At 51.1% G+C, this 25,637-nt stretch overlaps 1 protein-coding gene across 2 annotated transcripts in view; it reads left to right on the top strand.

The window, feature by feature from the left end:
* Nucleotides 1–25,637, top strand: part of CHST15 (carbohydrate sulfotransferase 15) — a 75,873-nt gene that overhangs the window by 21,454 nt on the left and 28,782 nt on the right. For both annotated transcript variants that reach the window (XM_047702517.1, XM_047702516.1), the window contains exons 2-4: nt 20,946–22,015; nt 22,716–23,055; nt 24,975–25,121. In XM_047702517.1, the coding sequence (XP_047558473.1) occupies nt 21,470–22,015; nt 22,716–23,055; nt 24,975–25,121 (1,033 nt within the window). In that variant the 5' untranslated portion in view covers nt 20,946–21,469. The remainder of the gene's footprint in view (nt 1–20,945; nt 22,016–22,715; nt 23,056–24,974; nt 25,122–25,637) is intronic.

The following is a 25,637-nucleotide window of genomic DNA, read 5'->3' as shown; positions in this document are numbered from 1 at the left end:
GGGTGGCTCAGTGGGTTAAAGCCTCTGCCTTCGGCTCAGGTCATGATCCCATGTGGGATCGAGCCCCACATCTGCCTCTCTGCTCAGTGGGGAGCCTGCTTCTCCCTCTCTCTCTGCCTGCCTCTCTGCCTACTTGTCATCTCTGTCTATCTTAAAAAAAAAAAAAGTCCCTTGGGGTGATTGCCTTCCTGCCTCCCCCTGTCCCCAGTAGATCTACCCAGTAGATCTGGGGCAGGGCTGGGCACCTGTGTTTTTATCTAGTGCCGTAGGTGAGTCTGAAGACCTGTTGTGGGAAACAGCGGCTTCCCAGTGCCTTTGCTGGGAGGCTGGGTAAGGAGTGGACTGAAGGAGGTCTGAAACAGTCCTCATTTTAAGGAGCTCAGGGTCCTGGACAGCCCTGTACAGTAGAAGTTTCTGTGATGATAGAGATATACTGTATCTGCTCTGCTCACATGGTTATACAGCCACACATGGCCAGTGGGCACAGAATAGGTGGCCAGTGTCACCAAGAAGCTGTTTTTAATTTTAATTAATTTAAATTTTAAAAGATATTCAGTTCAGTTATTGGAAAACCTTTTTAGGAATGTTTGGAGCAACTCGGGCATGTAACGCTCCTTTTTAACTGTACGTTTTATGAACTCTGAATACAGAGCAGGTCCTTCTGGGGAAAAGTTAGCATCCAAATTGAGATGTGCCTTAAGCGTAAAATACACACTGATTCTGAAGACTGGGTATGAGAAGTTCCGCAAGCAGTTGCGCTAATTGCTCTGACGGCGCGCACGTGCTGAAGCGGTAATGTTTCGGATCTGGCAGGTTGACTAAAATACGTGAGGATGAACTTCATCTGGAACACTGAAGCGTGGGCGTGTGGCTCCCATTCTCTTTCTGTAGGACACGCTGCTCTGAGGATTCTCTCTCCTCCTGGCTGGGAGCGGAGCCCGCGGCCAGGTCACGGGAGGAGGTGAGGGCTGCCCGCCGTCTCCTGCTGTTTTGCTCACCTGGAAGCGGGGTTTGTGGCTGATTACACACCCGGCCCTACACGTGGCCTCAAAGGTGCCTTTTCGAAGGAGGGGCGAGCCCTTGGTGCGCTGCCCGAGTGCCCCGCTCTTCCTGGGCTGCCTTTGGAAATGAGCATCGCTCTGATGCGTGCCCTGAAAGATAGTACTCCGGACACGGAGCCAGACAAGTGTGTCCCAGAAAGTGGAACGGATTTCATTTCGGCCTGGTCTTGGCGCCTGTGTTTCTGGAGGGGGGTGGGAGGCCCCTGGAGGAGCCCGGGCTGATGTGGCGGGCTGTGGTGCTCGGGGGAACACCGGTGTGCCGGCGGGCGCTGCGGCTCAGCAGCTCGTTCTCACCCCCGCACCCAGCCCGTCTGTCTTACTGCCTCCTTTGTGGGATTCTGGATGCCTCTGCACCTGGCCTGGGAGCCCCCCACACAGGGCTTGTGGGGTTCACTGTGGTGGCCCTAGCGCGACACTTGGGCCTGGTCCGCATAGGGGTTTCGTGGACTTTGTCGCATGGGTTAATTCGGAGCTTGTGTCTGAAGGTCTAGTAGGGCCCTTGGAAGTGGGGGATTGGCCTCCCTTAAGTGAGACCCCAGTGGGTGGGCGTGGGGGCCCTGACTTGGGAGTGGTTAGGAAACTCAGACCAATGTTGTGCCTTGTTCTAAAATTCTAAGTGCAGGGTTCCTTTTTTTTTTTTTTTTTTTTTTTCCTGTCTAAAAACTATTTCAACAGCACCATACCCATTACCCATTGAAGGGAGAAGCTTCCCACCTGTGCAGAGTTCTGTTTGTCCGCTGGTCCTTCCTCTACCGTTTGCTCCTGACAGCACCCTGGGCCACCTCGGCATTCTCTCGTTGCCCCAGGAAACAGGTGGGGCCTTTTGTCCAAAGTCGGAACGGTCCCGTGCTAGTGGGAAAGCAGAGGGAGAGAAACCTGGGGTTCTCTGAGGGGAGGATCAGGGACTGGTTCAGCAGGGACCAGCTGGCTGGCTGGGGAGCGCCTCAGGCTGGCCTTTGTCTCGGGTGTCCCTCAGTGGGCGCTTGTGGATGACATGAGTCCTGGGTCCTGGGTCCTCTGTCCTCTGCTTGGCTGTTTAAAGTCAGTGACTCAAGTTTCTACACCTGAAACCATGAACTTTCTGGGAAATACCTGCCCCCTTCAGTTGCTACCAGGCCATAGGCTCTGCTCTCTGCTGGTTCGAGGGCCTCCTCTGTACATGGACTTTGATGGTGACATCACAGTGGAGTTGGGGCAGCGGGTGACTTGCCAGGGCCCCTGGGCCCCTGACGGCAGCCTCCCGAGGACAAGACCCAGTGACTCGTGCCGTGTGACACCGTTCACACAGCCTCCTCCCCTTGTCATCCGTTCCAGCGGCTGATGGGGGTCCGAAAATAGCAGGGATAAACTTGAACTTCGCTAGACTCGTGTCTCTTGGCTGTATTGATGGTGTGTGTGGCATTGTTTTGTATGAGAGCCGAGCTTGTGGGATTCGGTTGACCCCACTTCTTCCTACATTTGGGAATTTTAAGGGATGTGGGAAATCAAATGGGATTTTGGCTTGTGGGAGTTTGCACCTTTGCTGGTTGAAACTCAGCCCCAGGCCTCCACAGGAGGGGCCTCTGGGGCATGGTGCTGGGTCCCAGATGTCTGTGTGGGGCACACAGATGTGTGCACACAGATGTCTGTGTGGGGACGGGCCGCCTCCCCATCTCTGAGAGGTGGAGTCCCCCCACCCCCCCAACTGGTCATGTCCCACTCCTGTCTGACTGCCGCTGAGCCCAGAGAGGGACTTGCTCCTACCTGTTTGGGTATTTCCTTCCTAGCTTGGATTATCTCTCTGCTATGCTTTCTTTGTGGGCTTGAGGCCCAGAATCAGACCTGCCACTCAAAGATAAAAATGATCCTGCTTTAATCACTTGAATTTGTGTTTTTTATTAAAACTTTACAGTTATTCACAAGGTCTTATTTTTTTTTTTTTTTTAAAGATCTGTTTCCTCTGTCTTTCTGGCCTTTTTTTTTTGTATTTAAGACTATGGCCATCAAGGCATTGATATGAAAGCAGAATTTTTTTTTATAAGAGTACAGCAATTCTGTTTCCACTGACTTAGAAGACATTAAAATGTATGTGTTTTGATCTTCTTTTCCTGGATTAGAATATGAAGGATCAGTTGTTGCAACAGACAGCAAAGCAAAGTAATTCATTCTGATGCATTTCAGAGAGCCAGCCTTCTAGAAGAGACCAGAAGGAGGCACGGAGCTGAGCGAGACAGAACAGAACAGACCAGAGACCTACCTGATGTGTCAGCGAAACCCGGACCCAAAGAGCAGGAATGCTAATAGGAATGGGAATAGTAGTAATGGGGACGGTGTGCATCATTGGAATGGCTGCCGTCCAGTCGAGGACTTAGCGGGGTGCCAGGCTCCTGGCTCAGCACCGTCCATGGAGTCTCTCAGTCCTCCCTTCACTTCAGTTAGACTAGACATTGTCATTATAATCTCTGGTTCCCAGATGGGGACCTGAGGTGGGCTTGGGGTCAGGCCTTGGAGCCAGAACGAGAACCCCAGCCAGCTGGATGGGCCGTGTGCTTGTGACCACCATCTGGCTCCTGAGCGGGGGACATGCGGAGCCACGCATCCGTGGAGCCTCTCGCTGCCACCCCTGGCTCTGCCTGTGGCCCCTGGAGCAGGTGAGGACAGGAGGCAGCAACTCCCGGAATCATCCAGATGCTCCTTTTTTGCTTCCATTATTCTAAGAACTCAGGCAAAGGTTCTGGGAGCTTGGACGTTCAGTATCTGGCTAATTGTTTCATTTTACGAGTTTAGATGCAACTTTTAAAGGAAATTTGAACACTTGGGTGCCTGAGTGGCTCAGTTGGTTAAGCGATGCCTTCAGCTTAGGTCATGATCTTGGAGTCCTGGGATCGAGTCCCGCATCTGGCTCCCTACTCAGCGGGGAGTCTGCTTCTCCCTCTGACTCTCCCCCTGTCTCATGCTCTCTCTCATGCTCTCTCTCTTTCAAATAAATAAATAAAACCTTAAAAAAAATGGAAAACATGACTCTACTTGGGGGAAATGATGTTACCATATATCTAATTTTGTCTCCCCAAATTTCTGACAGCCGAGGCTTCCAGTTCGGAGCTCAGCTGCCCAACACATAACATCCTCCCATGGCCCTCCTTGTCAGACTCGAAAGTCACCTTAGGTTTTAGGGCAGCCTGACCGACCTTTCCTTACGTGTGAGATGAGAGCTTCAAACCAGACGGTGTCACAGGTGTCTGGCGCTGTGCTGGTGGCTTCTGCGCCCGACGGGAGGGCAGGTCTTAGAAGGTCCGCACAGACATTGGCTCTGGTCTGCCTCCCTCCTCCCGGCCCAGCCCCGGTGACAGAGCAGCTGGGGCTGAACGAGATGCTGCCGTTTCCCTGATGTGAATGGAAATGACCGGCCAGAGAATATCCATAAAAGATAAGCATCTCAGAGCTTCATGCTACCTTTGAACAATGTTCCTAATTTCTTCTTTGAAATCTCCCAAGAGGATTTTAAAGAGGCTTGAAGTAGGCTGCTCGCAGGAGTCCTGGCACGATGGCAGGTCCTCGTGTGAGTGCGGAATATGGGGTTCGGAGGGCTGCCGTCGTGTCGCTGGGGCTGGGGGCCCGTGGGCCCAGCGACGCTCGGAAAAGGCCAGCCGGTGACTCTGGGATGTGCAAACAGCTCCTCTGCTCCAGCTGCAAAGCCCCTTTGTGGGGTGGCGGGCGGGGGGTGGGGGCAAATGGGGCAAGAGCAGGAGGCTGAAGCCGGGGTGTGTGCTAACGCAGGCTCTGGCCAGAAGGCCCTGGAGCACGGGGGGGGGGGGGGGGGGGGCGGGGGGAGCCGCCCTGAGGAGGGAGGTGACCCGAAGTCTAGGAAGGGTGCCGCCCTGTCCCAGCTGAAACGGGCCCGTCTCTTCTCCCGGTGGTGAAGTGAGCGCATTTGGCCGTCCCCAGCACCTCGGGGGTTTGTTCCCATCCTCCCGTTTAGCCTCGGGTTTTACGACGGCAGAAAGGGTGTGAAAACCTCAGAAACACTGAGTCAGCCACAGACGGTCCAGCCAGGTCCTAACTGTTTGTCCTCAGAAGGTGGAAGGTCATCCCAGTGCAGGAACATTTAGAAAAAAAGATCAGCCCCCATCCTGTGTGAAAGAGTCGTTTCTCCCAGGCGGCGTGGTGAGAGGAGGCGTGGGTGAGGCCTGGGAATGGAGGCAGAGGCCGGGACAGACATGGCTTGGCGGCCAGGGTGGGAGAGAGCCCCGGGTTCGAGCCCCAGGTCGTGTGAAGCGCCCCGGGTTCAACCCCCGTGCCCGTCCCTCTGCCGGAGCCAGTCCCCGCTCACAGGCCCTGCCTGCCCCAGCCCTGTCCCATGCCACCAAGAATCCTTTAACCCCGAGCTAGCTTCCCCCACCCGTAAAACTCAGTAAGTCCCCCAAATTCATGAAATGGAGGAATGCATTGAATTATAGAGGGGATTGGTATTTTCTCTCTTCTGAAGTAGAGAAGAGGGGAGAGGGGGAGGGGCCACAGAAGAAAAAAGGAAAGAAAGAAAGAAAGAAAGAAAGAAGGACAAAGAAAGGTAATCCAGATTTTTAGTCCACTCTCCGTACTTGACGTTTTTGAAACCTTTCCAAGCCCTTTACAGGAAGGGAATGAAAGCGATCCGGAGGGAGCAGGGGTCTTTCTTTCTTTCCTCTTGTTGTGAACGCAGTCCTGGGATTTGTGGCATTGTGCGAGAGATGGTGGCATCCAAGTGTGTGCAGAAATTTGCCTGAAAGGGGGTCGTAAGAACTGAAGATGGGTAAAAACGGAACGGAAAAAACAAACCTCTGGCTGCAGATAAGAATCATATAATTTACTAAGACATATCATTTTGTGTGTTCTTAAGCATGAAAGCTAATTTAGAAAAGCGAGGGTTGTACTTGACATTGGTGGGAATGAGACACAGTCACAGGCCCCAGTGGCCTTGGCTTCTGCTCCCGAGGAACCGGGGCAGTGGGGGCGGCTCTTGGAGGCGTTAGGAACCTGAGGCCGAGGGGGCCCGGGCCAGCCCACGGTGCTGTGGTGGAAGCCTGTGCCCGCTGCCGGCCCAACAGACACCAGGAAGTGGGTTGACATAAGGACTCATCCTAGAGAGGCAGAATTTCACCGTGCAGAAATTTGAGTTCTATTTTAAATACCACCACCCCCTGCATTTATTGGGAATTCTCTATTTGCGATGTGCTGTATTTTTATATGTGTTTCCTGCCTCCTGCCTCCCTTTCTCATATTCTTCCTTTAGGAAATAGTGGTACGAGTGAAGGAAGAGGCATTCTAGCTGCCGTGGAGAACCGGTACATGGTCAGGGTTGGGGCAGCCCAGGAAGCACACACAGATGGGAGCTGGGAGGGGTGGGATGGATGAGCATGGGGTCCGACTTGGTATGGGGTCGATGGGGGTCCTCGGCTGACATCTGAAGGGTGACCGGAGTTCATGAGCCAGTGGTGTTGGGGAAGGTGGTAGGTGGCCTGGGGAGCTGGGGGGTGGCAGTGGGATAAATGGTAGAGGGGTGGAGGGGGCACTCAGGGCCTCTGTTTCTCCCTTCGTCTTCCTATAGCATGGTGGGAGAGTGGGTGATGTCCCCCATTTACAGCCCAGTGGCCCAGAGCTCAGAGGTTAGGTGGCCTGCCCCAAGTCATCAGCTGGTGTGGTTATTTCAGGATCTGGTGGTGTCCCTGGGCTGCAGGTGCCACCAAGCCCCGTGCTCTGCTCAACCTCCCATGCATTCCTATGGACTTCAGGTCCAGTGCTCAGGCTTTGGTTCCTCAGCCTCTCCTGGGCTTTTGCAGGGATGAGGAAAGCATCACGTAGGCACTCGAGTTGTGTAGAAGAAAAATTCTTACTGACTGTGAGCAGCATCAAGGTCTGAACAACTGTGTGTTTTAGCCAAATATTTATTTTGCTGAAACAGAGACCAGAGCACTTCTTGATAGCGAGTCAGCCATAAGGACTTTGTTAAAGTCAATTTTTTTTCTAAGTTGAGACTTTTTTTTTTCCTCTCGCAGACAAGTCCTGACCTTTATAACGAGGCCTGAAGGCTTCCCAGATCTTTATGAAAAAGATTCCACTCTTCTCTGGGTCATTTGACGAGGTTGCTTTGTTTACAACCTTTGTTGTTGGGGTCCAGAGAACCGAGGGTCCAGAAGCGTCTTGCAGCCCGGCTGGCTGATTGCCTGCGCGGTGTAGCTCCCTCCTGTTTCCCTGTCCTGCTTTCCCTGCTTGCGGAGAAGAGGCCTCTCTCCCGGGCAAGCAACAGCCCCTGTTCGCCAGCCAGACGGGCAGGGAGGTGGCTTGCGAGAAACGGAGGTGTTCTAGGAGGACGTAACCTGTGCGACGACACTTCAAGTATTGAAACTTGGAGGGTTTTTAAAAAATAGAGTCCACTCAACACTTTGAGAGTGTCTCCGCTTCCTGGAGAAGAGAATTCCTCTTCCGTGGCTTGGCCGTATCCACGTTCCTTGTCTGGTGGGGGGGGGATACTCGTCCATAAATAACACCTGCTTGACCTGTTTCTTTTACTGAGTTGGGTCTGTGGATAGGAGAGTGGAAGGAGGTTACCTGAAACGGGGTCTGTTTTCTTCAACATCTAAAGGAGGCTTTGAAACCACTAACTTGTGACTTGCTTCCTTCTGGGGGTCTCTCTGTCCATCCGAAAAGTAGCGCTCGTCTCCGGGGGTCCTGGTGGCACTGGAGTCTTTGTCACCATGTCACCATGGGGAGGGCTCCTGTGCAGGCCTATTTCGGTCTCTTCGGACCTGGCCCATACGAAGCCTTTGCAGCTTTCCTCCTTCCTGCCTCGCAGCCAGACTTGGCTGGGTCTTCACACACAGTCTGGCATCCCTCCCCGCTGAGCCGGGATCCCCGCAGCAGTGGAGGGAGGGAGGGGAGGGGAAGCGAGGACGGTGGCTTGGTTGCTGCTCTCTGGGTGCTGGGTGCCAGCAGCCAGCATCCCGTGTGGATTATCCCCCGAGTGCCTGGGGCGGTGTGGTAGCCGCGGCCGGCGTCTCCATTCTCCAGGTGAGCAGACTGACGTCCAGAGGGGAGAGCAGTGTGCCCAGGGGCGCACAGCGACCAGATGGGCATGTGTGTATGCTCACATAGTTTTTCGTCTTTTTTCTCTGCCACTACATTCTTCTTTCCACGAGGCCCATGTGCCCATTCAATGCCTGTGTGCTCCTATGATGCTGGGTCCTGGGTCTTCATCGTCGAAGTCTCATTTGGCATCAGCAAACAGCACAAGGCAGTGTCCTCCAGGGTCCCCTTTTGCTGAGGGACCCCCTGGTGCGGGCAACTACATGTGCCTTTAGCACAACCTCGTCATCAAGGGAGATGGGAGGCAGCACAGTGCCCACCACAGAACAGGTGCCCCGTTCCTGTGGGTTCTCCTCCCCCTGCCCTATGGCAGTGCTTCTCAAACTCACCTCCAGGGCACCCTGAAGGCAGAAGACTGTTCCCAGTGGGGTGCCCCAGCTGGCGCCAAGCAGGGTGCAGACGGCAAGGCAAGCTGTGACTCTGGGCAGATTCTGTAGCACTTAGTGATAAATCTGAGCTTAACTTTACTTAAAAACAATGCTTTTTATGTTGGAAATGTTTACATATTTTGAACATGGAAGCTTCACATTGTCTTGTAGCTTCCTGCAGCCCTTGGCGCACCTGCCCACACCCCTGGGGGCCGGTGTACCCCCATATCCCTGGGGGGTTGGCCCACCTCTCCATATATCTGGGGGGCTGGTGAACCTCCCCACACCAGTGGGGTCCGTGCACCCAAGCTGGGGTTGGTGCTGGAGTGGTCCTTGCCTCTTGCCACAGCTAGTAAGGGCCAGGCCCGTGGGCCGACAGTGAATGTTCATCACCTGCAAACAACACCCTGGAGAAATCCATCTCACCTTGTTCTAAAACACTCCCTCGGACATGGTGATTCCATCAGATGGTTCACTCTTCTCATCAAAAAGAAATAAATTTCAAAGAAGTGTTTTCAGGAGGTTCTTTGTATTCAAGGGTTAACCAGATTCTTATTTTGCTTATCTTTGAAAATAAAACAATGTTTAAAACTGTTCAGATCAGCAAAGCCATCTGGTGGGGAGTACGCAGCTGCTCTCCATTCAATTGTGCCGCCTTTAATTTATTCATTGAAGGGTGCTGCTGTACATCTGCAAAAATCCTTATTTGCACTTGGTTTTGAACATGTGAGCTATGTGTCTATGCGAGACCTCCCTCTTCTTCGCCTGAACTGAAGGACATCTGGGTTGGCCCTCCCCTCTTCCTGAATTCCGGTCCGAGTCGGTGGGAGGGTGCTGGGGACTCAGCTGGGGCAGAGCCACCTGGCTCCTTTTGGCCCTGAGATGTCATCTCTGTGTCTTATACTTGGAGCTGCTGCTACTTTTCATTCACTTTGCTGTTTGTGTTAAGGGAACACTGTTGAGTGGCAGCTAGAACCTGGCAGGTGCTGGAACCCTTGAAAGTGTGCAAAAAGAAGAGTAATAGTATATCGCATAGCTGGGTTCCTAATTACTGCACCGTGCGCCGTGTCTGCTCTGGGAAGAAGAGGACGAGGGTCTGAGCTGTGCCGGGGTTTGCCTCCAGTCATGTGGCTGATTAAGGGGCTCAGCAAGTGCTCTGCCCAGGCCTACTGATCCCCAGGTCTGCTCTCTCTCTACTCTATGTCATCTGGAGGAGGAGGGATGGAGCATCACATTCTCCGGGCCGCAGTTTCCCCATCTGTGAAGTGGAAATGCTAACCGAGCTTTCTTCTTAGATTGCCATGATGTGTAAATAGGGTGATCCGAAAAGTTCCAGCCTGGTGTCTGGGCAAAAGGAAGCCCTACTAAGTTGGAGCTCATGTCACTTGTATTGTTGTCACTAAGTGGCTAAAGCTCTGTTCTGGGTATCTGCTGGGAGTTTGCTCCTTCACTCATTAACTTAAAAAAAAAAAAAAAAAAGACTTAGTGGGTACCCAGCCGGTGCCAGGCACAGTAGATACCGAAGCTTGTGTGGGAGCTCTGGTGCCTGCACTGATTGGAATTCGGGGCTGAGCATTCCTGACTCTGCCCTAAAGAGCTTACAGGGAGACAGGGTGGTGGGTAGGCTGGCCGATGGCTGCTCTTACAGAATCTGGTGGCCTCAATTTCTAAGCAGGTTTCTCCCAGAGCCGCTGTCTTACCTAATGGTGCGGTGTGGGAGAGAGGTCATGGGCTTTGCAGCCAAACAGGCCTGCAGTTGCATTTCGGTCCTGCCACTGGCTAGCCATGGTGGGGCTCGAGGTATGCGTTCACCCCAACTGTGCCCCAGTCTCCCCTGTGTAACACAGGGGTCGCAGTGCTGACCTCAGAAGATTACCATCAAGAAGGGAACCCACATCAGGGCACCTGGGTGGCTCAGTTGGTTGAGCGTCTGATCTTGATTTTGGCTCAGGTTGTGATCTCAGGGTTGTGAGTTCGAGCCCCGCATTGGGCTCCACGCTCAGTGCAGAGTCTGCTTGAGATTCTCTCCCTCTCCCTCTGCCTCTCCCCACCTACTCTTTCTGTCGCTTTCAAAAAAAAAAAAGAAAGGAAGGGACCTTACATGGTGCACTCATCCTCTGGGGTCCCTGAAAACTGTATTTTGGGTCTGCACAAAGGGTGATATTTAAGTTTGCATTTTGAATGCCTTAAGACAGACCAAACTTTGTTTCCTTGAAATTCTTTACCTTAGGCAACTGTCGTTGCTTTCTTGCCAAGGGGCATTAGGTGCTCAGGTTTCACAGCAGGTTGTGGAAGCTTGTCTCCAGTAGGTTCTACCTTAGTAGAAAACCGCTGTCAGTAGGTCTATAAGCCTGAGTGGGAAATCTAGTACCTAAATCTATTGTGGATTTGCATTACCCCTGGCAGTAAGAAAATGAACCATCGGAAATCGTTTTCCCCCCACAACTGGTTTCAGAAAAAGAAAATTGTTGGCCGAGTCACAAAGACCTTGCACATCTCGTACACACTGACGTCATTGTGTGATGGCAGCAGCACGAGCATCAGAGTCTCCTGTCCACCCTTCCCTTCTGAGAAAATCCCCTTGTGCTGCACGTAGCAGAAAGACAGGGGTGTCTGGCTGTGACCCTATCGGAAAGCCACCAGCTCAGAGAATATTAAAAAGATCCCATTCGGGACGCCTGGGTGGCTCAGTGGGTTAAGCCTCTGCCTTCGGCTCAGGTCATGATCCCAGGGTCCTGGGATCGAGCCCCACATCGGGTTCTCTGCTCAGCAGGGAGCCTGCTTCCTCCTCTTTCTCTGCCTGCCTCTCTGCCTGCTTGTGATCTCTCTCTCTCTGTTTGTGTCAAATAAATAAATAAAATCTTTAAAAAAAAAAAAAAAGATCCCATTCGTTCCCCTCCTCCCCCAGCCCTCAACTGGCAGAGATCCCATGGGTCTGCGTCCCTGTCGTGAGGCCGCCTCTCTGCTCTGCAAACCAGAGCTGGTTCTCCTGGGGTCTGCAGACTCTTGGGGCTGGGTGGGGGGTGGAGCATGGGGGGCTGGGGACAGCCCTTGAAATGGGATATGTGATTCTGAGTGTGGCCATGTTTCTGGAGATTTTGTTCTAGCCTTTGATGGAATGTTCCAGAAGTCCTGGGCTGTATTTCACGTGTTTGTTGCCTCAGCAAATGCAATCGGTGATTGATAAATATGTGCTTAAGGGTGTGGGCTAAGGAGAAAACGCTTTTGTGTCTTTTGAGCTGATTGTGTAGCTTTTTTTTTTTTTGCCTAGCGTAAAGGAGGTATGCCCCAGCTTCTTAGTGCTTGCTACAAGACCACCAGCTTCTTAGCAGCCGTAGAAGACATAAAAATGATGCCAGTGGGTCTGTATCCGGGAAATGGTCCCTTCAAATCCTACACCTGTGAGTGTCTGGGCTGAAAGAGGTCGTGCCGGCTCCAGGTTTTACCTACAAGGAAACAGGCCCAGACATACGGTGACTTGCCGTGGGTGACCAGCCAGGTTAGTGATCAGGACTGGGGGGAGAACATGCTGGGGAGCACCCGCTTGGGGCCCCATGTACTAGCTTGCTGCCTCATTGGGAAGGTGGCACTTTTGTGGCTATAAAATTTCAAAGCACAGAGTAGAGGTTCCAGTCTTTTCCCTTTGATGCGCAAGAACAAAAGGGGCTTCTGTCTGCTTCCCTGCCCTATGGGGCCCTTTCCATTCCTCCCTGCTGTCTTAGCTTCGGCGTTCTGTGAATGGACCAGCCCCCACCACCGTCCGCTGCCCCACACTTGGCACCAGGCCAGCCTCTGCAAACCTGGTCCCTATCCCGCCGCCCCCCCCCACCACTCCCTGTCCTCCCGTGGTGCCTGCCATACTTTGCAGCTGGAGCAGAGGAGCCTGCAGGATGAATAGGGTCTGAATTATAATGTCTGAATTGAGACCATTTAAGACTCGAGGCCGACAAGGGCGACAAGGTCACTGAAGGAGGTACCTGCTTTTCCCCACCATGGCCGCCTCCCGCACATCCAGGGCCCCCTGTCCTGTATCTCTGTGCAAATCTGTTCTTTAGGAGAGAGTTTCTGAAGGGACGGGAAGGGGCTGGGAGGAGCTTCCAGACTGTCTGAGGCCAGGCTAGGGTGATGGTGGGCAGGGCTCCCCGTTGATGAGGTGCGAGGCGGGGTGGGGGGAGACAGGGGTCAGGGTGCTGGCTCTTTACGAGGAGCTGCGTGTCCTTGGGGAAGTACAGAATCCCACTGGGCCTTGGTTTTTTTGGTCTGTGAAATGCCTGGAGGAGCAGGTACCCGCGGTTTGGATTCCCTGGAGTCCGTCCGGGTGGTGACCTGGGGCCTGACTGCCCACCGTCCTTCTTGCAGTGTTCCAGGTCTCTCATAGCTTGAAGGACTTCACAGTCAAAGTCCCCAGGAACCCTCCACCAGTTCCTTTCAGCTCTGATCTCCCATCCGTAAAGCCGTTAGCTGAGCCCAGCCCTTCAGACCTTTGGCAACAGGCCCATTTCTGGAAGACTGACCCTTCGTGGTAAGCACTGAACAGGTTATGGATGGAGGAGCCTCGTGAAGGGGCTGAGCTTTTCCCAAGTTGCATCTCCAGCTGTCTTAGACTCCCCAGGGCTCCCCATCTTGGTGTCCAGGGCACCCGAATAATCCCAGTCGGGTCTGCTTGTTAGCATCTCATTTCTGCTGTAAAACTGGGCTGTTCCCTCCTCCTTCTCTGTGCTGCCTCTTGCTGTCCCCTGCTTCTTTGCATTCATTGTTTCAGATTAGTTGCAGACAGGAAAATCGGACACCTGTGCCTAGCATTATGTATACATTGTAAGCAAGTCGGCCTGGAGCGAGGGCCTGAGAGCTTCTCCTAGAAGAATGCAAAGAACACCCGTCACATACTAGGTCGGCCAGGTGCCAGATGCCGGTTGAAGCTTTTTATATCTCCTATCTCATTTCCCCTTCACATCCATGCTAGGTGACACAGATGGTTTTGCTCCCATTTTACAGATGAGGGAATAAAGTCACAGGATGGTCAAGTCACTTGCCTGGGATCATAAAGCTGGCAGGGAGAGGAGTCGATGGAAATGCAGGTCTGCCTCACTCCAAAGCCTGTCAACACTTTGGATTGGTCAGAAAACATTTTTGCTACATCCTAACTTTCTACTGAGTTGGGAATCATCCGGCCTCTAAACCAGATGCAAGGGAGGCTGGCTGTATCCTGTGGAGATCTGATCACAGAGGAAATGCCTATTTCTTCCCTATTTCGTGGGACGTAAGACTAGTTACATACCATAAGGCATGGGAAATAGTTATTATTAACAACTATGTTGATAATGAATTTACAATACAGTCAAGGATGCTTTAAAAATAGTTTTTAAAAATTGCCCGTGTTCTCGCTGACACACATTTTGGGCACACCAGGAAGACCCTGCAGGTCGCACAGTTTGAAACCCCTGTTTTAGACAAAGCACGGATGAGGTGTCTCTGTCATCAGGAAAGGGGCAACCTGGCAAGGACATCCTAAGGATTAGGCTCTAGGAAGGGCTTTGCTCAAGGAAGCACTGAAGAAATCACAGCGGCCCCAGAGCGAGGCAGGGAAAGGTGTCTTTATCCGGAAGTGGGGAGAATGGGGTCAGTTGTTCAGATAACAAAGGAGAACAGCTGCGGTTGTCATAAACCCACATTTTGCCAGAAGGTGACCTGGTGCATGACATTTGGGCAGTTATGTCTTGTTCGAGAACAGCTGCCAGCTGGGTTTCCAGCACTGTTTGGCATATGTGCTTTTGGCATTAGCCAAGGGGTTCTATTAGGCAAAAGCATTGATTCAGTTGGGTCTGGGTCTTTGGATGAATTACTTTGGCCTGAATCACTCATGATTCACTTTGCTCATATAAACACACTTTTTGGAACTAAAAACGTAAAACTAGGGGCATCTGGGTGGCTCAGTGGGTTAAAGCCTCTGCCTTCGGCTCAGGTCATGATCCCAGGCTCCTGGGATCGAGCCCCGCATTGGGCTCTCTGCTCAGCAGGGAACCTGCTTCCTCCTCTCTCTCTGCCTGCCTCTCTGCCTACTTGTGATCTCTGTCTGTCAAATAAATAAATAAAATCTTAAAAAAAAAACAAAACTATACCGGTTTAACTAAGTAACACCTAGTGCTTATAACCTGTGGAAGAGTGTATTGGTTAGCTTCTATCACGTACCAAGCCCCCCACAAGTGCCGCCAAGCCACCATGTTCTTCCCATGGTGACGGCAGAGGTGCAGAGGGTGAGTGGGTACATGTGATGAGTCTCAAGGCCTGGGCTTGGGACTAGCATGTTGTCACTTCTGCCTCATTCCGTTGGCTGAAGCCAGTCTCCACACTCAAGCTAAGGGGCGGAGACTTGTATTCCACAGTCTCGTTGAAGGGGTTGCACAGTCATTCACTGAAGGCAGGCAGACTACAGGGCAGGTTGATAAAGGAACAATAATGCAATCTACTGTAAAGCAGTAATCAACTGCTCCTCACCAGATAATTCTTGTGGTCTAGGACTATGTCTATATAAAAAGAGCCAACATTAAAAAAAGAGATTTTATTTATTTGAGATAGAGCAAAAATGAGTGAAACAGAGAGCATGAGCCAGGGGTGGGGGTAGGGTAGAGGGAGAGGGAGAAGCAGCTTCTCCACTGAGCAGAGAGTCCAATGTGGGGCCTGATCCCAGGACCCTGGGATCATGACCTGAGACGAAGGCAGATGCTTGACCATCTGAGCCACCCAGGTGCCCCCAAAAGAGCTAAGATTTATTGAGCACTTACTATGGGCCACTCTTCTAAGCACTTTATATGAATTGATGCCTTAATGCTCGCAGCAGTGCTCTGGTGTAGGTCCTGCAAGCATTCCCCATTTACATGCAGGGAAACAGGATGGGAGGAATAGGACGATTTGCTCAATATCAAAGCCGCATCTCCCACCTCCGGCACCCAGGCTCCAGTTTTGTGTGTGATCTGTTACTGTCAGGGATTTCTTTTGAGAATCCAGAGGCCCAGATCACTTCGGGGACTTGCCTAAAGTCTCCAGGTGGACACCACTTTGGTGTCCTGGCCCACAGATCTGCTGACTGGCTTCCTTCCACTGGACTATAGCCAGTGAGGATCATTGAGGCTCGTTGTTTTATTCTGGTGATGGACTGCATTGTGATCAAAAGCATAAAACTCCAGCTATAAGGTTGAAACGGGTTATCTGTTGTTTGTACAGGACTCTCCAGGCTTGCTGTTTCTCACTCTCGGGGACAATCTTCTATCTTTGAGTTAAATATGAGACATGTTCCTTCTTATACTTGTTGATGAATGTTCCTTGAAGAAATGTATTTCCATATGCGAAGCCCAAAGAGAAATGTCAGCAGTTAGACATGCTAATCAGAAGAGAGCCTTGTGTTTTAGTAAAGGTCACTTAAGACCCATCAAATTTTTTTTCCCCTTAAAACATTCAAGTAAAATAATGTAATTAGCTATTTTTTTCCTTTCTCCTCCCCGAGGGCAGATGTAAATGGTCTACCTAAATGAAGCTATTTATTTAAATCCATCCAGATTTCTTTTGAAGTTTTGTACATCTTTCTTCTGCTGTATCAGCTCATAGCTACAATAATTTAATAAGTTTTTCCTAGGGTGAAATTGGATGCCCTTTATCGATCTTACACCGAGGGGGCATTCAATTACTTACTCTAAAGTGGTATTTCTGGGTCTCTCAATTACAATTTTGTTATAAATGGCTTGCTAATGATGCTTGGGGTGCATAGGTTAATAGGGGGCATCCTAGCCAGGGCTGGGTAATTGAACGCTTTCTATTTTGGGACCAGTCATCTGATCTCGCACAGGGGTCCGGGTTCCCACACTTGCTGTCTGCCTCTGTCGGGCACAGCGCTGAGCCGGGGCTGGGAAGCGAGCTCACTGAAATGTACACCTGAGTACTTTGGTTTAGTACCCGCATGGGCGTGCCAGGGGTCCTGACTCATCTGAGTCGACAGGCACCAAAGTGGGAACATTCCAGATAGGTAAAGCGCAAGGGATGTGTGCTGCTTGTCTTTTTTAAGGGAGAACTACCTGAGTGTTCGGTTCCCGCGGCACTGTTCTCAGGATGGTTTGCAGCGTTTGGGAAAGACCAGTTCAGGAGTATAACAGCAATCCCTTTTCCCTTCAACAGTCACATTAATTCGATTTTTCTTCACTGGATTATGTTGGTTAATAGTTATACGTCTTGTAAAGGTCCTTTTGAGAGAATACGTGGCGTGCATGCTTTTTTGTACTTGGACAAACGTCAGCCCGGGATCCTACCTTCCAGACCCTACAGGATCTGGCTTCTGGTTCCTAGCCCCCATCTGTCCCAAAGCCCAGGGTTCCATCCTCCTGGGGGTCCCCCTGGGGTTTACTCCCCAGCTTCTCTCCTTCACAGGGTCTTTACTTCTCCTGAGCCCTGCGTGGCTGGCTTCCTTCTCATCATTCAGATGTTACCCCCCCTCCCCCAACTACTGTTCTCTGGACATCCTGCTGCCGGACCCCCTTTCCTGTTGGGGTGCAAGTCTCACCTGGGGATGGAGGTCAGTGTACAGAGCAGTCCCTGACTACAAGAATGATCTGGGTCTAGTGCTGCATTAGAGAAGGCCTGTCGTCACGGTTTCCTTGTACTCTCCCTTTGTGTTTCCTTCACAACCTTCATCGGTGCCTGACATTGTCATGGTCATTGGCTCTTGCCCCGTAGCCCCTAACTCCTGGCAACATATAAGCTCCAGGTGGGGAAAAGCCCCTCTGCCCTGGTTTCTTCTGTACAACTCCCGTCCATTCAGCCAGGGCTTGGTCTGGAAGCCTCAAAACCCCAGGCCCTGCACTGACAGGGGCCACAGCCGTGTGTGGGATATGGTCATAGGATTTTTTTTTAAATGATTTTATTTATTTATTTGAGAGAGAGAGAGAGAGAGAGAGAGAGAGAGCATGAGAGGAGAGAGAGATCAGCGGGAGAAGCAGACTCCCCGCCGAGCAGGAAGTCCGATGTGGGACTCAATCCCAGGACTCTAGGATCATGACCTGAGCCGAAGGCAGTTGCTTAGCCAACTGAGCCACCCAGGCGCCCCCATAGGATTTATTTTTAATCGATATCGTCAAGGGGTCTTTTCATACTAGATACTGGTCATATGTTTCAGTAAAACTTGTAGGGTAATTATATATTGTTTCCCCATGACAACAAACTCCAACTCTCCAGACACCAGCTGAATTGCCCTTCAATTCAGTTTAGTTCTGATAGTAACTACCCAGAGCTTGCATAGACCCCACAAGTTAAGGGTTCAGACCCCCAGGATTACCCCACTTCAGATGCCGGTTACAAGCCTCGGGGTCCGAAGGCTACCCAGCTTCTGTCTGATCCAGCTGCCAATTCCAAGGTTCCCACAAGGCCCTCCTTAGGTCTGATAATTCCTTAGACCCATGCTGAGAACTCAGGAAAGTGCCTTATTTACTATTATCAGTTTGTTATAAAGGATACAACTATGGAAGAGCCAGAGGGAAGACACGCCTGGCGTAAGACCTGGGGGGAGGGGCACGGAGCCACTCTCCCGGCACGTCCACGAATTCACCAGCTAGAAAGCTCTCTGAATCCTGTCCTTTTGGGGGTTTTTATAGAGGTTCTGTTACATGACACTTCTTTGTAGATGCTGTAAAAACAGCATGATTAATATTATGATTAATAAATCAGCAATGATTAATAAATCATTGGCCTTGACAATTCCCTCACTGGCCTCCCTGGAGGTTGGGGAAGTGGGGCTCTAAGTTCCAACCTTCTGACTGTCTAATGGAGGCTTGGGCTTTCTGGCCACGAGCCCCATCCTGAAGCTATTGGGGGGGGGCTTTCCCACAAGAGTCATCTCATTAGCATAAATTCAGCTGTGGTTGAATGGGGCTTGTTATGAATAACAACAAGATGCTCCTCTCACTCCTTCACTGAGGAAATTCCAAGGGTTTTAGAAGCTATTTGCTGGGAACTGGGGACAAAGACCACATGTTCATTTTGTATTCTGTTCCTCTCTGTCGTCCGTCGGCTTTGGGTCTCCATGACCCAAACGCACCTCCAGCACTACCTGCCCCAGGCTTGCCCCTCAGAAGGGATCTGCCTAACAGAAGAACAAACAAGTGAATGAGTTGTCACCCCAGGTCTCAGCTCCCTGTTCTGTGTTAAGAAGTGAGACTGGAGTAGGTCTGGCTGGAGGGTGCAGCCTGCCCAGGGGTACGAATGTTTGGGCTCACCACATCCCAGAGCCTCCCCGTTGAGCCTGTCAGCTTCCCCGATGACCCAGTTAGTTGGCTTGTAAGAAGAAACCTTTGTTTTTGTTTAGGAATATTTTGCCCATTCTGTTGGGTCCAGATTTTGTACATTCTTGTCTTGGAGCTTCAAAGACTCTGTTTTTTTTTCTTTAAAAAAAAAAATCTAATTAGACTTTCTGCAGCCAGAGGCACAGAAGGGTGTGAACACACTCCCCACTGAGATCCTGGTTGGAGGCTCCTTTTAGCCCCGCTTGGCCTTGTCTTCAACATATAAAAAAATGTTTTCTTGGCTTAGCAATAGGATTTCCAAGTAGGGGATCTTGCCCTTTTGTTTCTTTGGTTTGGAAGAATTGTTTGTACCAAGTGATGGGTCAGAGGTGTTGAGCGAGTGGGAGGCAGGGATTTGAGCCTTGAGGTTCCTGTCACGTCCCTCCAACTTCTCTCAGAGATGAGCGGGCGGCAGAGCCCCGGGTGTTGGCCTGGTTCCAGAATAGTTTGCTCCCGCACACCCCCGCTCCTCTGCTCTTCCCAGAACTGCCTTGACCCCAATCTCGGCCTCCCTTAACTAGCATTTCTCAAGCTGGTTCCTTGTGACATTAGTGAGAATTCCATGGCCAATTATGTTTTGGAAATTTTGCATCTTCTAGTCTTGTCCTCTGGACTCCCAGGGCTCATTAGCATATTCAAGGCCCCCAAAAGTCCTGTTGTAAAGAAGTCTGATTGTGTTCAGCTTAACTTTTCCTTGAGTCATTTAAGCACAGAGCACATATCAACAAGATGCAGAACACTGACAGGGAGACGCTTTAGGAAGCGCTACTTGGCTTTTTCTTGGTCAGCGTATTTTGATAAAGCAGGGGCTTTTCTGTCCAAGAGAAGGGAAGGTTCGTGCTGGTGAGTGAGTCCTCATTGTTCAGCCTTCCAACCAATACGAGCAGGCTTTAATGCAGAGTTGGTTAATCCTACCTTCTCTGGGGACCAGTAGGATCGTTTGAGGGCTGTGTGTGTGTGCTAAGTTGGAGGTGAGTCTACGGCCTTTGGGTAACTCTCAAGCCCTAAGGAAAAATAATGGGATAGGATCTCCCATCTTTGATTCCACTTTGAACATCCTTGGCATTCACTGACAATTAAAAAACATAATTTTAATGGTCACTGATGATGCTGTTATGAATGTTGCCTACCTTTTAGGGGATGCAAATAACTATGGGCAGGCATTAAGCAAGCTCTTTATGTGTGTTAGCTAATTTAATACTGGCTTCAAGCTTGTAAGTGAGGTACTCTTGCCCTGATTTTACTGGGGAGGGAGGCAAAGCTCAGAGACGTTATATGGCCCCCTGGAGGTCCCACAGCTAGTTAGTGGTGGTCTGCCATTATTGGAAATGAAGTCTATTTTTTTGCTGTTTTTACAGCATCTACAAAGAAGTGTCATCGTTTGGGCAACAATACATTTTCTAACCACAGAATTCTGTTAATGGATTTTTAAGAATCATGTTTTCCCCAGGATGATGAAAGTGAAAAATGATTTCAGGGTCTGAGTGTTATGTTACTCAGGGGAATACAGCACATTGGGTTTAATTGCTTAATAACTTAAAGTCAAATGGTTTTTTTTTTTTTTTTTTAATATGATGCACTCTACTGAAGGAGAGAATCATTTCAGTGTTTCTAAATTTTCATTAACTTTTGCCTCCTAAACCGATAATAAAGGTTAGTTCTTGGTAACAGACTATGGGTGCTATTGGGAGAGAGGAAACATATTTTCTCTGCATACTCCTCTCCTCACTGGGCTGCTTCTTGGATATTTTGTGGATTTAAAAGCATGGATACTTAAGGTCATCTCTCAACTGAAAGTCACCTGACTGTGCACGCATCTGGGAACGACTACGAAGTCTTGAGATTCGGAGATCGGTACTTAGCTGTGGTGTGGCTGGGCATTAGAGGATCTAGGGGCTGTGCAAAAAATAAGGTGTTTGATGGGGAGCTCCAAAAGCTCTCCTTTTATCCCACGTGATTTTCTGTGACTTGCTCGTGACCCAGCAGAGTGACTGAAACCTAGGAGTGGAAAAGAGAGCTTCTCTCCTGGGAAAGTGATCCCAGGGTTATGGCTATCATCACCTCATGTAATAAAACCTCTTTTCTTTGTTGTTCAGGTAATCTGATATTTTAAAGATTTTGCTCCCCTCTGAGGAGGAAACATTTTAAAGGAGTGTGGGATGTAGAAGAAGAAATCTTCACGGGGCTCTCCAAGGATGGCGTGCCGACCTGTGCCTCACTGAGACCATGAGCCCTTCCGATCTCCTGAGTGTCTCTATGTCCTCCAGCGAGAAATCTTACACTTCATTTTGTGCCATGGGAAAAACCTGAAGGACAGGCAGACTCGCTCCCACACTTGGGGACTTTTCCAAGCTTGCAGGGCTGCTTACAGAACATGACAGTAGGAGAGCACGTCTTTCTGTTGTCTTTCGGAGTTGAACCAAAGAAGGCCCTTACTCTTTCTCCAGGGCTTTGGTGCCTGCTCATTTTCATATTCTATTTGTGTCTGTTGCTTGTGCCTTAAGACCATCTTATCTAATCAAAAGACATCCTTAAAGTTTTTCCAGCACTACTTACACGCATCCGGGCTCCCCAGGGGCTCGCCCATGGCTCTGGGGGCCAGCCGTCCAAGGGCATTACCATGAGGCACTGTATTAATTGCTGCATCCAGTTGTTGCCCAACAACGAGCACAAACAGCAGGTCGGCTGCGGAGGGGGCCCCCTTCACGGTCACCCGGAGTGCCCCGCCTGCAAAGGAGAGAACAAAATTGTGCTCCGTGTAGACGGTAAGCAGATGAACTTGCTTGCTGTCCTCGAGGTGAGGGCCGAGGGGAATGAGAGCTGGGGCAGGTTTCTGCGCTTCAAGAAGGGGAAGCGATGCAGCCTCGTGTTTGGATTGATGATCATGACCTTGGTGATGGCATCTTACATCCTTTCTGGAGCCCACCAAGAGCTTCTGATCTCCTCACCTTTCCATTACGGAGCCTTCCCCAGCAATCCCAGCTTGATGGATGGCGAGAACCCGAGTGACACGAAAGAACATCACCACCAGCCCTCTGTAAATAATATTTCATATGTGAAAGACTACCCAAGCATTAAATTAATTATTAACAGCATCACCGCCAGGATCGAGTTCACGACCAGGCAGCTCCCAGACAGAGAAGATCTCAAGAAGCAGGAATTGCACGTGAGTAGCCTTGTGCTAATCTGGATTGATTGAGGGATGGATTGATTTTTAAAAATAGATGCTTCCTTTTGCTGTCACCATCTTTGGGAAACACAGTGAAGAAAAATGACCAAAAAATTTCTGAGGTGTGCAATGAGGATAGTTTGACAGCCTCACAGTTGCGCGGGCGCTGGGAGAGGGCTGTGTGTTCACGATGTTTACACCAAGGAGGAAATTCGAGGTACTGGATGCAACGCTAGATACACCCAAGGGCCACCCCTTCTCAGAATTCCATTGCAGGGACTTGACTCGCTGCCATGGTGGTTCAGCTTGTTTCTGTAGATCACTATCATCCTATTTCTGTTGTGGCCTAATTAGCATTTTTGTCTCTAATGGTCATTTAAATACACAACTAGTGAAGAGATTCCAACTGTGAAATTTAATTAGATTGTGGTGCGTGCCGGCGTGTGCGTGTAGGCTGGATTTTGAGGAAGCTTTTATCTTGTCTCTCCAGATTTTAGTTTTATTTTGGGCTAAGGAAAAACACGGCCTTGGCCATGCACCACCTTTTGCTTTATTTCAGTGTTTCGTCCTTGTCAAATAATACGTCACATGTGAACACCGTAGCGGGGATCAGGGCATGACCGCGGCGTGGTGAGAACATGTTTTTGCTAACTTCCCGCCTTCGTCTGTCTCTCCCTCTTTTTCTCTTTCGTTGCAGATGTTTTCAGTAATCCCCAGTAAATTTCTTCCAAATAGCAAGAGCCCCTGTTGGTACGAGGAGTTCACGGGCCGCAACACCACCGACCCGTACCTGACCAACTCCTACGTGCTCTACTCCAAGCGCTTCCGCTCCACCTTCGACGCCCTGCGCAAGGCCTTCTGGGGCCACCTGTCACACGCCAGCGGGAAGCACTTCCGCCTCCGCTGCCTGCCGCGCTTCTACATCATCGGGCAGCCCAAGTGCGGCACCACTGACCTCTACGACCGCCTCCGGCTGCACCCGGAAGTCAAGTTCTCCGCCATCAAGGAGCCGCACTGGTGGACCCGGAAGCGCTTTGGTAAGCGCGACGGGCGGGGCCTGCGTGTGGGCGGGGTGAGCCTTCCTGGCCCCGCCTCCTGTCTCTGTCCTCAGTTTTTCGGCATTGCTTCGCCCATGTCGGTAGGCGGGGCCAGGCAGGATGCTCAGGGCCGCCAGGGAGGCAGGGCGGGCGATGAGGAAACACCCCGGCGAGAGGCAGAGAGCAGGCAGTTGGCTAGTTCCGGGCTCCTCGCACAAATACCCACGGGGCTGGATGCAACTCCCAGCCATCCAGAGAGCATTTATTGAGTGCCAACTGTGCAGGGCAACGGGAAGGTGCAGAATGGTGGCTGTTCCTGCCCTGAAGAGTTTTGGTACCCCCGCCAGTGGTGAGTGGTAAGTGCCAGATGCCAGGTGGGCGTTTTCCTGGGGCTGTCCCCACCCCAGCTCTGCTGTGTTGTCCCCAGGGCTCCCCACCCCAGAGGGACACTGCAGGAAGAAAGGTTGCCACACGGGGTGAGTTTCAAGCTTCTGGCTGGCTCCTTTGAGAGCTGTGAGTCTTTGGGCCTCATTTTTTGTCCGACCTGCTCTGTCCCTCTGCCTTAAGCTCAGAAGGAAAATCACATGGACATGATTCTGGGTGACCGTGGACATGCTCCCCACCTAGCCTGAGCCACCCCACAGCCCTCGGGTCACTGTTTCCTCTTCTTAACCTTTTCCCTTCTGCCAGGAGACGTTCGGTCACTTTGACAAATGCCAAAGCTGGGGCGGGACTCGAAGGCATGTTTCATGTAAAGGACTGGTTGCTTAGAAGGGAATTTTAAAAGTTTTCCTTCGTAGAGCCTAAGTTGAGACCAAGTCCTGCTTGTCTCCTGACAAATTGACTTAATCAATTTGATGTTTTGATGTTCTTCCTGGAGTGAACGAACAGAAGGGTAAATGTGTCTTTTGTGGTTTGGCAGAGGCAGCTGTGGGAGCCTTGGCGTCATGTAGCGTGCTCTCCCTGCACAGGTCACCATTTGCCCTAATGAGAACCAGCCTCCTACTGGCTGGGACGAGGGAAGCGCAGGGGCGTGGTTGTCGGATCCTTTACTCAGAGTCTCCTTGAACCTCTTGCTCTTGTGCCCATGGGACATTTTCTCTCCACTTTCCGTTAACCTTGGTAGCTGTGGTTTGGGGGCAGTGTGTTGCTAATAGAGTTGCACATGAAATTGACCCACTTTTAAGCCAAGGGGCAAATTTCAGCTGCATTGACCAATGGCAGAATAACTAGTGGGTTCAACCACGTGTCCCAGGATTCCGGGATGATTACCCTTGTTTGGATGGACAGACAAGCTGCTTGATCAAACAGGCCAGAGATAGAAGCTCAGATAAAAACTCTCTTTTCTGGGGAACTTGGAGGGCTAGTCAGTTAAGCATCTGCCTTCGACTCAGGTCATGATCCTGGGGTCCTAGGATCAAGCCCCGCATCAGGCTCCCCACTCAGCAAGGGAGGCTTCTTCTTCCTCTGCCCCTCCCCTGCTCATTTTCTCTCTCTCTCTCTCTCAAATAAATAAAATCTTAAAAAAAAATAATAATCCTCCCATTCCTGTTTGATACACTGTGTGCATTGCTGTTCAGCCACTGCCCCCCCCCCCCCCCCCGCCACCGAGTGCACCTGTCAGCCAGCCCCAAGCCTGGCCCTCCAAACAGATGCACTGATCGTTCTCTAACAGGTGTGCCATCCTGGAAGCTGCCACTTGCAGCTGAATGGTGGTCCCTTGAGTGAGCAGGTGAGAGGACAGCCAGTTTGCAAATATTCTCACTGCCAGCCCCTTCTGGCAGCTCACATGGGTAGAGCCTCGGCTGCTGCAGCTGGGCCCCTGGGGCCTTGACATCCCTCTCAGTCCCTCCCCAGGAGGCCACCCCCCAGCAGTGGCCACTTCGTCCTCAGTAACTCCTGCTTCTTGGTTCTCGTAGGGATTGTCCGCCTGAGAGATGGGCTTCGGGACCGCTACCCTGTGGAAGATTACCTGGACCTCTTTGACCTGGCCGCACACCAGATTCATCAAGGCCTGCAGGCCGGCTCTGCGAAGGAGGAGAGCAGGATGACTAGGATCCTTATCGGTATGGCTTCTGGGGGGGTCCCCAGAGGGGCCGCTCCGGCCTGGGGCCAGCTGTGCATTGTGATTTCTTGGAGAATCTGATGCAGATTGCATCGAATTTCCTAATGAGGGTCAGCTTCCCCCAACGACTCCTTCATCTCTGGGCGCTTTTCAAAGGGAACCATCTAGTACCTTCTCAGTGGGCCTTTAAAATGTCACAGAGCTGTGTACCCTGAGCAATGTCAGATATCATGAAATTGGGAGGCCAGATGCTGGGAGGGGGGGGCCCATTCCCACTGGGCGCCCTCTGCTCTGGGGCTGGCCCAGCTTTTGCTCTGGCCCGGGGGGACAGTTGCAGGATGCCTGCCCACTTCCTAACCTGGCCATCGCTCTTAACACTATGTACGTTTGCATTACTGACATAGTTTCTGTAAAGCAGAAATGTTTAGTGGACTTTTTTTAGTTCTGTGGAGGCTCCCTTGTACCTGAAATGGTTTTTTCTAAAAATTGACATTTTTTTTAAATTTAAGTTAAGCAC

This window comes from Lutra lutra, chromosome 14 (genome assembly GCF_902655055.1).
Source record: "Lutra lutra chromosome 14, mLutLut1.2, whole genome shotgun sequence".
Classification (NCBI taxonomy): Eukaryota; Metazoa; Chordata; class Mammalia; order Carnivora; family Mustelidae; genus Lutra; species Lutra lutra.
The sequence above is the reverse complement of the archived record's forward strand: the minus strand, read 5'-3'. Positions and strand labels throughout refer to the sequence as shown.